Genomic DNA, 13,282 nt, shown 5'->3' with positions numbered 1-13,282 from the left:
CTTGACTCTTGTACTCAATTCCCTGACCAATAAAGGCAAACATGCCATATGCCTTCTTTACCACCCTATTATGTGGCCACTTTCAGAGCTGTTGACTCGAACCCCAAGATCACTCTGTATTATATCAATGCTATTCAGGGAGCTGCCATTAATTGTGCACTTTTCCATAACATTTGATCTCCCAAAATGCAGCATCTCATACTCAGCTGGAATAAACTTCATCTGTCATTTCTCTGCCCAGATCTGCAACTGATCTATAACCCACTATATCCTTTGACAGCCTTCTGCAATATCCACAACTCCGATTTTTGTATCGTCTACAAATTTACTAACCCATCCATCTACATTTTCATCCCAGTCATTTATATATTTCATAAACAGCAGAGGTCCCAGTACAGATATCTGCGGAACACCACAGGTGATGGAGGGCTGCTTTTTGGCCTGGAGGCCTGTTAACAGCAGCATTCCACAGGGATCAGTGCTGCGTCCACTTTTGTTTGTCATTTATATAAATGATTTAGATGATAACATGATAACATGGTTGTGAACGACACCAGAACTGGTGGTATAGCGGACAGTGAAGAAGGTTATTTAAGATTACAAAGAGATCTTGATCAATTGGGTCAATGGGCTGAGGAGTGGCAGACGGAGTTTCAGTTTGGATAAATGCGAGGATTACATTTTGGTAAAACAAGCAAGGGCAAGTCTTAGTCAATTAAAAGTAGGGCCTTGAGTAGTGCTATAGAACAGAGGGACCTGGGGGTTCAGGTACCAAATTCTTTGAAATTTGCGCCACATGTACACAGGATGACAAAGAAGGCGTTTAACATGTTTGCCTTCATTGCTCAGGCATGTGAGTATAGGAATTGGGACATTATGTTGATGTACAGGACTATGGTGAGGCCTCTTCTGGAGTACTATGTCCAGTTCTGGTTGCCCTATTATAGCAAGGATATTATTAAGTAGAAGAGGGTTCAGAAAAAAAAAAACTTGAGTTATAAAGAGAGGCTGTACATGCTGGGTCCTTATTTTCACTGGAGCGTAGGAGGTTGAAGAGTGACCTTATAGAGGTTTATAAAATTATGACAGATATAGATCAGGTGAATGGCAGGAGTATTTTCCCTCGGGTTGGGGATTTCAAGACAAGGCATTTTTAGTGTGACAGGAAAATTATTTTTAAAACGATTTGAGGGGCACCTTTTTTTTTTAAAAAAACGCAGAGTGGAGAGTGGTTCGTACACAGAATGAACTTCCAGAGGATGTAGTGAATGTGGGTTTAGTTACAGCATTTAAAAGACGTTTGGATAAGTACATGAATAAAAATTGTTTGTAAGGATATGGGCCAAGCACAGGCAGGTGGGAATAGGTTAGTCAGGGATTATGGTCGATGTGGACTGGTTGGCCAAAAGATCCATTTCCGTGTTGTATGACTCTATGACTATCTTTTTCAAGTTGGACCATATACAAGTTTTCTATTTCTCCAAACAAAAATCAAAAAGAAACACTTTTTTTGGTTTAGAAGGGGTTTGTTTTGGACTGTTCACTCTCAGGTTTCATCGAGTATGGCACCTCTATTTACTGTCTATCAAATGATTGGTACAATTTTGTGAACTTTTCACTGCAGAGATTAGAGTGAGACAAGATTCAATGAATATGAACCCATGTTCATAGTACCCTCACTGGCGTGAATCTTCTTGCATAAAAAGCAATCACTACATCAAAGGTCAAAAATGCTTGTTCGTAAATATAAGTCAACATCTCCGCAGTACCTGATTTACTAAAGAAAATCCATTTCTTCTCCACATACCAGCTGAGACCTGAGCCATCAGCACTAAGCAGCGCAATGGGTAGTCCATCAATTTTTCAACTTGAAACTCTGACTTTAATAATAAGCACAACAGTATGTGGTTAATAAGACCAACTATGTGTTTCAAAAAACAATAGCTGTTAAATATGACAATTTCGCCAAGCTAATTACCCAACTAATACCAACACTAGTAAGCGTTAAAAATTTGTAAACTTAAATGCCTCAAAACTTATAAAAAGCTGGATAGTATTGTATTTTTTAATGACTACTCTAACTTCCAGAAAACAAAATTTTTTGAAAGTATAATCTTTGAAAACACTCCAGATATAATCTTTAATGCAACTCAAGCAATGGCTTATTTTAGTTTACTTTTTATGGAGAATGGAGTTACAAAGCAGAAAAACAAAAGACTATGTGCATTTATGCTTTAGAAAAATTGTCAAAATTAAAACTTACCCCAAACCCAAAAAGGTTAAGCGTAAAACTTTTATGTGTATCTAATACTTTCAACTATACATGTATCATAGAATCAAAAATCACAGTTAAAGGCCATTCTGCAATTTCATTGAATGACAGCAGGCTGGAGATTTCACTGCTTAATTAAATCATTTGAAACTTCTCATTATGCACCCAGATTTTGGGAGACAAAGAAAAACGGACACATATTAAAGCAAAAGTTGTCTGAATAAGCTGGGAAAATTAAGATGCAAGCTGCATTTTTAATAATTCAGCAGCAAACCTCTTGACATTTTGCTTAAATATTATTATAAACTACAGGATACTCAGACTTTGAACAGAGAAAGTGATTTTTTTTATTGCTCTTTACTTACTGAAGGCACATATTCTTCTAACTTGTTAATTGCCCCACTCTTGTTTAGATGTACGTGCAAACCTATAACACAAAGTAGTGTGTAAGAACCTGTACAGTAATTTGTAATAATGCCACAAGTTGAGAAAATTGTAAGACTTCATTCTAATACCGCAGGAAAAATGGCCAGGTCAACTTAAATAGATTTTAACCTAGCAAAAGCATTACATTAACCCATACGATTTCTCTACGTACATACGGTCATTATCATCTAAGATGTACTTCTTCATCTTAGAGGCTGAAGTGGTGTCGTTGGGGTGGTGGCTGCAGTGGCAGAGCCCAATGCCCAAGGCCCAGTTTGCCAGCGGCGGCAGGCCTAGAGCCTGGAGTCTTGTGGGTGTCGGCAGGTGGCAGCAGCAGCAGCACAGCAGCGGTCTCCTGGGGCATTGGCATCATTGTCACTGTTTCTGCAGCAGGACTCCTTGAGGACCAGACCATCTTACAGAGACCTTGTAAAAGTCCTGAAGCTGTACTTGAGACTTCAATTTGAACAGCAGGTGAACTTCTACTAAAATAATTTATTTTTATCCTTACTGTACCTTAAAATGGTGCCATATTGTAGTGGCAAAACACTTTTCACTGTATCTTCAAGATATATGTGACAATAAACAAACCACTTATCCAACATTCAATACATCACTGCCATTTCTATAAGCTACTAGCCTGTCAGAACCGGACTTAATGGCTAAAAACTCTTTCCAAGCAAAACATGTTTACAAAAGCAAAATGCAGAACCAGACGTGTGACTTCCCATAGACCACGTGTGCATCATTGCCCCTTACTAAAAATCTAAGTTGCTATACTGCCACGTTGCACATTTCCAAGCATTAATAAATATTGAACTCAAGAGTGTGAAGGCTGCCATGATTTATGACAGAACGCATGACATCAGGACAACTATTGAGAACAAAATAAAAATTGGGCCTGAACTATTAGGCTTTTGCTTAAAACAATAAATACAAAAGTAACATCTTTCCTGGAGTATTTACAAGACTAGTCTTAACTTGATTTCGCATTGTCTGAATCATAGAATTCCTACAGTATGGAAGCAGGCATTTGGTCCATCAAGGCCAAAGAACATCCTACCCAGATCCATCCTCCTACCCTATCCTGGTAACCTTACATTACATGTCTGCAACTAGTCTGCACATCCCTGGACATGATAAGCAATTTAGCATGCCAATCCACCTGTCCCCTCTCCTCATCTACGGATCCCGCTCCTCACACACAGGCCATGCTCCCCTCAGCTCTCTTTACCCCTTTGAATCTTTGGATTCAAGTTGAGATTTCTTCTTGAGGCATTATTTATGTTTGCTTACAATATCTATTTAGAATATCTAAGGACCAATTAACTTTATTAGCTAAATAATATACATTCAAAGGCACTCATTGGTCCTAGATTTTGCATTTAAAAGCAGAGGAGTATACTTGCCTTTTGGGATTGTTACATCAGTTTTATAACTGTAATTCTAAAATGCATGGCTGGGTTTGTTTTAACTTAGAGTTGGTGAGAAACAGAATGGAAGCATATCCATATATGTGTTAAGTCGCCTACAGTGTCAAATAATTAGTAGCAGGTGAATTATGTCATAGTTGTATCACCATCACCTGAAGTTAGAGGTTTAAAAGGGGTAATTTAGAAAAAAAGAACTAAAACAGAATTCCATTATGTACTTATTACTTCATTACTGTTTTTAGATTGTATTGTAAAAAGTAAAATCACTGAGTCACTGTACTGATTGTCCTTTATTCTTTCATGGGATACTGCATTGCTAACAAAGTCCACGTTTGTTGACCATCCCTAACTGCCCTTGAACTGAATGGCTTGCTTGGCCATCTCAGTTGATAGTTAAGAGTCAACCACATTGCTGTAAGTCTGATGTCACATATAGGCCAGACCAGGTAATGTTGGCAGACTTCCCTTCCTAAAAGATGTTAGTCAGCCAAATGAATTTTAAAATTGATCTATATTATCAACTGAAACAGAAATAACTCATTTTACAGACTTAGCTAACCACAGAAGACTTCACATCAACTTTCCATGACGGATCAAAGCTCAAGTTAAAGGCTTGCTTCCTAAGAGAGGTAGACCAGGCTTTAGTCCTTACCACTCGGGGAATTAAACGGTTACCTTTATTCTGCTACCATATCACTATGATGCTCAAGATACTTCAAAGCTGCACCTCAATTATGATGCTAGTGAAGCAATTCCCTTCAACCAACCTGCAAGGAGCCTGGATAAGGGAAGGTGGATGCTGACAGGTTCTTGAGATACTAAGTAACGTTTCAAGCTGATGGAGTGACCACACATGTTCAGAGTGTTGAGCTGCTTCCTTGCATTCCGTTGACTGCACTCATTAAAACATTGGGACAAAACACGGTGGCATTCCTTGTAGGCTCGAAGAAGAACTTGTTCCTGCATATACACACAAGAAATACAAACATAGGAAATAGCAGCAAGAGTAGTCCTTACAGCCCCTTGAAGCAGCTTTAATCAGCTGTACATCTGCATCACACTACCCTCCCATCCTATCCCCATATTACTCAATTCCTTTATTTCTCAAAATATATCTACCTATCAAAGTGTTGAACATATTCAACAGCTGAGCACCCAAAGTCCTCTGGGCTAGTGAAGTTCAAATGTTTCACAACATGAAACACGAACACATGCTTCCAAAAACAATTAACTTTAAAAATAAATGCATTTTCCTTCTCTGTGAAGGAAATAAATGAGGACAGATTCTTTAACATGGTGGCGCCAAAAGGGATCACAGTTTGTTATATTTTTAAAGCACGCAGGAGGTAGGGAAATATCTTCCAATTGTTTCACTGGGAGCAGCAGAAGCTTCACTGGAGAGCTCAAATGGACTATTATGTAGGTGAACTTTGGGAGAAGAGTCGGGGGAGATTTGTAAGATTACCATTTTCCTATGTGTCTATCAAGGAGGTGAAAAGTTATTGGAAGTTGATGGGAATGTTGAGATTACAATTAATCATGACCTTATTAAATGGTAGAACAGGACTGAGCAGCCAAATAGCCCACTCCTGCTCCTAACTCATGTTATGTATGCAAAATTAGAGGGTTCATAAAAATCTGAGCATTGCGATTTAGGTTTCCACTTTAATTGAGCAGTTATTCCAAAAAAAAAAAGGGGTGCATGTATTGTTATCTGAAGCAAATGAAACAGTCTAGTAACGCACCAAAATTTGTTAATCTTTTGTACCAAAATAAGGGCCAAGAAATTTTAAGATCTCTTTGCATGACACAAAAATGACCATTTGGCTCATCATGCTTTTAAAAACTTAGTGGAACTATCCAATTAATCTCACTCTCCTCTTAGTGTTTCCTTCAAGCATTGATCTAATTCACTTTTGAATATTAATCTTGAATCTGCTTCCACCAGTTTTTCAGCCAGTGCATTCCTGATCACAACAACTTGCGGCATAAAGACAAAAATATTTCCTAATGTCATGCGGTTTTAAAAAAAAGAGCTGCTGATTATTGACTCAAACCACTAGGAACAGCAGTCACTTCCTACTCTCTCAATAACATTCGACCTTGATCAAATCTTCTCAATTTTTTCTGTGTAGGGAGAAATTTCTAACAATAAGTCAAAACATACAATTCTGTGAAGATTGGTGACCATTCAGAAGTTTGAATTGAAAGTAACAACAGCAAAGAATGACTAAAGAAGAATGAAGAAAAAGAAATTAGAATATGTAAGAAAGCAACCTAGAAATTTAAGAAACAAATAGTAAGAATTTTTCTAAGTATTTAAAAAAGGAAAACAGCACATTCAATGAGCATTATTCCTCTATAGTAAGTCTGGGAAATTAATAATGGACGAGGAAATAGCTGATGAACTGAACAGAACAGATATTTTGAGTCAATTTTCACAATAGAGCATACAAATAGCATTCCATTATATCGTTTCTTATGCAAGGAGGCTAAAACTGTACACAGTATGCTAGATGTGATCTCACCAATGGCCTATACCATTGTAGCAAACATCCCTTTTATCTTCCATTCCACTTGCAATTAACAACAACATTCCTCTTGCCTTCCTAATGACTTGCTGCACCTGTATGCTGACTTCTGCGATTCAAATACCATGAAATCCAGAAAACTGTACATCAGAGTCTGCAATCTCTCTCCATTTAAATAAAATGCTGCCTCACTGTTCTGTCAAAGTATTATAGAGGTTAGTTATAGAGGTGAGCTATCATTGAGAGAATCCATAACAGAATGGTTTTTCAGGGAGTTTCAAAGCCAGATTTCTAAAGTTTTAAATGGATTTTGTGACTCACAGTGTCACTAACATTTGTGAAATTTTGAGAAATCTGTGGGATCTGTCTCATTTGCAGGGTGTTTGACCACTATTACCCATACTTGGTTCATTTTAACTCTGGATGTTAGGAATATAACAATCTACAATATATGTGAAAGTTTTATTATCACGTTGTACAGCAAAATTTGTCTTTTTTGAAAGTCACAATCTTGTAGTATTATTCTCTCATTAAGAACCTGAAAGCTCAGACACTGCCGACTTTTACAAGAAAGGTTACTGATTCCTAGTTCAGATCACAATGCAACTTTGGTGGTCTCGTTGATCATATGTTCTCCAGTTTCTCCATGTTACTGTTATCCCATATACCTGGTACCATCCTAGCAAACTCCTTTGCAAATCACTCCATTTTTCCAAGAATGAAACACAATACTCCAGCTACTTCAACTGTGTATAAAACCAAAGATCCCAAATGCTGCTTAAAAAGCTCTCTCAACATCTCCTAGCTCCTTCAAAGATTTGCATGCAAGGTCTCCATTTAGGTACCACTCTTAAAATTAGACTATACAGTTTGTTTACTTCTTTTCAATATTCCTTTCAAAAATCAATCCCTTTGCACCTCCCTAACCTCAATTTCATCTCTCATGTCTGCTCATTTCACTAGTCTGTCTCTGTCCACTTGAAATGTAATCCTTACTATTTATTGTGTTTCCAAGTTTATCATCTATAATGTTTGGATGCGCCACGTAAATCTAAACTGTCATGACTCACTGGGATAGTGCACTGAAGTCAAATTTGAACACTGGGAGATTTATTTTTAAAGAAGATTGTGGGTTGTTCCATTTAGAATAGCATTGCTGTTTTAGAATATCATGGATTACCTAGGCTGTGGCGGAGGAGTTTGAGCTTTCATAGCAGGTAATTGGATGTAGACGCCCGAGTGAGATGGAAGCTCTTACTAAAAAGATTTATTGTTTCACCTTTATAGTTCCAGAGCATCAACCAGCGAAAGAAAAGCATCAAAATCATAGAATCACACACTACAGAAGACGCCCTTCAGCCCACCAAGTCTGTACTGCCAAAAGTGTATTAAATCTACTCTAGTCCCACTTTCCACCACTAGGCCTACAGCCTTGAATGCTGTGACATTTCAAGTGTTCATCCGAGTACTTTTTAAAGGTTTGAGGTTACTCACCTCCATGACCCTCCCCAGAAGTGAATTCCAGAAACTCATCACTGTCAGTGAAAAAAAAATTCAACCCCCCACCAAACCTCCTGCCTGTCACCTTAAAAGTATGCCCTTCGTTACTGACCCTTCAACCAAGGGGAACAAGTGCTTTCTACCCATCCTATCCATGCCCCTCATAATCTTATTATACCTCCCCTCAACCTTCTCTGCTCCAAAGAAAACAACCCAAACTTATCCACCCTCTCTTCAAAGCTATCCCAGACAATCTCCACTCCACTCCACTACAATCACGTCCTTCCTATAGTGTAGTATACAGTACTCCAGGTATGGTCTAACCAAAGTTCTTTACATCAACAAACTCCCTGCTCTTATAACCGGTGCTGTTAAAGGCAAGTGCACGGGATGCCCTCCTAACCACCTTATTAAGCTGTTCAGCTACCTTCAGGGATTTGAGGATGAGCATCCCAAGATCCCCTCTATTCCTCTGAGCTTTCTCCCTTGTCTTATTCCTTCTTCCAAAGTGCATCTTCTCACACTCATCAGGGTTAAACTGCATTTACCACTGATCTGCCCATTTGACTAATCCATCTCTATCCTCCTGTAACCCAAGACTTTCTTCTTTACTGTCAACCACCTGGCCAATCTTTGTGACATTCACAAACTTATCATCCCCACTTTGTTTTCTGTCACTAAGCTAATTTTGGATCCAACCTGCCAAGTTATCTTTGATCTCATGGCTCTTAGCTTCTTTATCAGTCTCCCTCGGGGGACTCTGTCGAAGGCCTTGCTGAAATCCAAATCAACTACATGACACTAATCTAGACGTCTGGTCATCTTCTTGAAAAATTCAACCAGATGTTAGGGATGATCTCTCTCTGAGAAAGCCTTATCCCTTATTAAACCTACCTCTCTAAATGGAGATTAAATTTTCTCCTTCAGAATTATCTCCAATATTTTCCCTACCACTGCTCTGAGACTCACTGGTCTCCAATTCCCGGTTTATCTTTAATACTTTTCTTGAAAAGTGGAACCACAGTAGCTGTTCTCCAGTCCTCTGGTACCTGCCTTATGGGCAAAGAGGAATTAAAAACTTGAATCAGGGCCTGTGATTTCCTCCCTCGTCTACCACAGCAGCCTGAGATGCAACTCAACTGGACCCGGGGATCTACCTTTTAAGCCCCTTTTAAACCCACCAAAAGCTCCAGTACTTCCTCACTCCCGATATTAAACTGCTCAAAAACCTCAGTCCATCCTTCCAAATTCCATACCTACATCCTCCTCCTTCCTAGAGGAGACAGTAGTGAAGTAATTGTCTAACACTGTACCAATGTCCTCTGGCTCCATACAGATTTCCCCTTTGGATCCTAATGGGCTCTCCTTTTTCCCTGGTTATTCTCTTCCCCTTGATATACTGTAGTATATCTTGGGACTTTCTGTAATCATACCCATCAGTGTTTGCTCACCTAATTGTTTTCTTAAGCTTTCCCTATACATTCTATATTCCACTGGGGCCTCTGATGATCTGCTCCCTCTTTGCAGACCTGTTATATGCCTCTTCTTTCCTTCTTATCTAGTTCTGAATATTCCCAGATATCCAGGGTTCTCTGGGCTTGCTGCTCCTACATTTCACCATAAAGGGAACATGTTGCACCTCCCCAAGTCCTTTATGAGCACCTCCCATGTTCAGCTGTGCATATACACTCAAGAAGCTGTTCCCAATCTACTTTGGCCAGATCTTGCCTTGCTTTAATAAAATCTGCCTTCCCCAATCCAAAATCTTCTTTCACAGACCATCTCTTTCCTTTCCATAACAAACTTAAAAACTATGGTGTTGTGGTTACTATCACAAAATGCCCTACCACTACCACCTGGCTTCATTCCCCAGAATTAGGTCCAGCTTTGTCCCATCCCTTGCAGGACCATCTAGATGTTAATAGCTCTCGCAATATATTTCAAGAAATCTGCTCCCTCTAAATCCCTAACACTATGCCTATCGCAATTAATATTGGGGAAGTTGAAAACCCTTGATATAATTACCTTATTATTATTTTTACACACGAGTCAATTGACTACATATCTGCTCCTCAAATGCCGCTGATTGTTTGGTGGCCTATAGTAAGCACTTATCAGTGTGACTGCATCCTTTTTACTCTTAAGCTCTACCCACAAAGCTTCATTTGACGACCCTTCCAAGATATCATCCCTCCTCACTGCATTAACTGACTCTTTCATTAGTAATGCAACATGACCTCCTATTCCACACTCTTCCCTGACCTGCCTGAAGATCCTATTCCCCAAAATATTGAGATGCCCATCCTGTCTCTTCCTCAACCACATCTATGATGACAACAACATCACGTAATTCCACAAGTTAATCCATGCCCTTAACTCATTTGCTTTACCTATAATACTCCGGCATTAATGTAGATGCCAGTCAGCATCACCTTACTCACTTGAAACTCAACATGTTTGAACTTCTGCCTAGGTTCTTTTTAGTAAGGTTTGTGTCACGATTGAACAAGCACACTGTGCTCTCTGCCGAACTAGGTTAAACTCCAGGGACACCACCAGCAAACTCTCCCGCAAGAATGTTAGTCCCATCCTATTTCAGGTACAGACCCTCCCGGTTTTATAGGTCCCACCTTACCAGAAAGAATCCCTATTAATCCAAGATAGAGTGGTGTTAACTGTAAAAATGTTGAGTTGACACAGCATGGTGGGACATACGCTGTACTGACTGCCTTCTTTCTTTGCTCTATTTATGTGCTTATGAAGACTTTTACATTCCCTTTCATATTTATCCCTTTGGTTAAAAAAATTATAGTACTCAAACATGATCCCCAGGGTGGAATTGACTATTATGAGGGGGCATAATTTTAAGTTGATTGGAGGAAGCTCGAGGGGAGATGTCAGAGGTAGGTTCTTTACAGAGAGTGGTGGGCGCGTGGAATGCGCTGCCGGCAGTGGTAGTGGAGTCAGATATTTTAGAGACTTTTAAGCGACTCTTGGATAGGCACATGAAGGATAGTAAATGTAGGGGATGCAGGGTAGTTTGATCTTAGTACGATAATAGGTTGGCAAAACATCGTGGGCCAAAGGTCCTGTACCGTGCTGTATTGTTCTATGTTCTATGATCTACATCATTCAACACAAAACTCTGATACGGAATTAAACTACAGCTGGGAATCACTTAAGAATGCAGTCTTGTTTTCCAAATTCCTTTTGTGTACAAAAAAAGCCGCAGATCGAAAGATTGGGAGCTTAGCTCTCAAAGGAGGACAAAGGGATTCAATAAGACGGGAAAAACAGTAAGCTTGCAGAAAATATACAAACTGATTGCAAAAGCTTCTAAAGGCATGTGAAGAAAAAATTATGAGCGATGGCAAATGTAGGACCCTTACAATCAGAAACAGGGGAAGTTGTAATGGGGAACAAAGAGATAGCAGTTCATTAATTACATACATAAATTCTGTCTTCAGAAAGGAAGACACAAAAATAGTCCGAAAAATATTGGGAAACACGGTCTAGTGAAACAGACAAACTGAAGGAAATCAGTATGATTAGGGAAATTGTGTTGAAAAAATTGATGGGATTAAAGGCCAACAAATTAGGGGCGGCACATTGGCTCAGCGTTAGCACTGCTGTCTCACGGCGCCAGGAACCTGGGTTCGATTCCACCCTCAGATGACTGTCTGTGTGGGGTTTGCACATTCTCCCCATGTCTGCGTGGGTTTCCTCCAGGTGCTCCGGTTTCCTCCCACAGTCCAAAGATGTGCAGGCTAGATGGATTGGCCATGCTAAATTGCCCATAGTGTTCAGGGATGTGTAGATTAGGTGGGTTATAGGAGGATAGGTCTGGGTGGGATGCTCTGAGAGTCGGTGTGGACTTGTTGGGCCGAAGGGCCTGTTTCCACACTGTAGGGATTCTATGATCTATGATCTATGAAATCCCCAGGGCCTGATAATTTACATCCCAGAGTACTTTTGGAAGCAGTCTAAGAATTAGTGAATGTATTGGTGATCATCTTTCAAGATTCTGTAGACTCTGAAAGAGTTCCTATGGATTGGAGGATAACTAATGCAATCCCACTACTTAAAAAGAAAAGGAGTAGAGAGAAAACGGGAAATTAAAGACGAAATAGCCTATCTGTTGTAGGGAAAATGCTGTAGTCCATTATAAAGGATTTAATAGGAGAGTACTTGAAAAACAGTGGCAGTATTAGACAGAGTCAGCACTGATTTATGAGAGGGAAAACACGATTGACAAATCCATTGGAACTTTGAAAGAAAGTAACTAGTAGAATTGATAAGGGGGAACTAGTGGATGTGGTTTACTTGAACTTCCAGAAGGCCTCTGATAATGTTCCACACAAGAGAGTAGCATGCAGATTTAAAGCACATGGGATTGGGAGGTAGTGTACTGACACAGAGAGAGAACTGGCTGGCAGACAGGAAACAAAGTGTGGGAATAAACAAGTCATTTTCTGAGTGCCACAAGTGACCAGTGGGATACCACAGGGATCAATGTTTGGACCCCAACTATGCACAATATGTATTACTGCTTTAGATGAGGGAATTAAATGTAATATCTCAAAGCTTACAGACAGCACACAGTTGAGTGGGAGGGTGAACTATGAGAAGAATGCAGAGATGCTTCAGTATGATTTGGACAAGTTGAAGGAGTAGGCAAAAGCATGATAGATGAATGTAGATAAATGCAAGGTTACACATTCTAGCAGCAAAAAAAAAAGGAAGTTTGATTATTATCTGAATGGTAATAAATTGGGAAATGGAGGCACAACAAAAACTGTGTGTCCTTGTACACCAGTCGCTGAAAGTAAGCATGCAGGTGGATGAAGAGGACAAATAATATGTTGGCCTTCAAGAACAAAAGAACAAAGAACAAAGAACAAAGAACAAAGAAAATTACAGCACAGGAACAGGCCCTTCGGCCCTCCAAGCCTGCGCCGATCCAGATCCTCTGTCTAAACCTGTCACCTATTTTTCAAGGATCTGTATCCCTCTGCTCCCTGCCCATTCATGTATCTGTTTAGGTACATCTTAAATGATGCTATCGTGCCCGCCTCTACCACCTCCGCTGGCAACGCGTTCCAGGCACCCACCACCCTCTG

General features: G+C 39.7%; 1 protein-coding gene across 2 annotated transcripts in view; it reads right to left on the bottom strand.

Annotated features, from left to right (window-relative positions):
- The window catches only part of LOC125481384 (E3 ubiquitin-protein ligase UBR2-like), a 16,786-nt gene extending 11,687 nt beyond the window's left edge, over positions 1–5,099 (bottom strand). For both annotated transcript variants that reach the window (XM_048592861.1, XM_048592862.1), the window contains exons 1-3: positions 4,899–5,099; positions 2,638–2,699; positions 1,770–1,880 (exon numbers count right to left, since the gene is read on the bottom strand). In XM_048592861.1, coding sequence (XP_048448818.1) covers positions 1,770–1,880; positions 2,638–2,699; positions 4,899–5,097 — 372 coding nt within the window. In that variant the 5' untranslated portion in view covers positions 5,098–5,099. The remainder of the gene's footprint in view (positions 1–1,769; positions 1,881–2,637; positions 2,700–4,898) is intronic.
- Positions 5,100–13,282: the final 8,183 nt, after the last annotated feature.

The sequence above is a fragment of the Rhincodon typus genome, unplaced genomic scaffold (assembly GCF_021869965.1).
Source record: "Rhincodon typus isolate 14 unplaced genomic scaffold, sRhiTyp1.1 hic_rhity00001938, whole genome shotgun sequence".
NCBI lineage: Eukaryota > Metazoa > Chordata > Chondrichthyes > Orectolobiformes > Rhincodontidae > Rhincodon > Rhincodon typus.
This window is presented reverse-complemented; position numbering and strand designations above follow the sequence as displayed.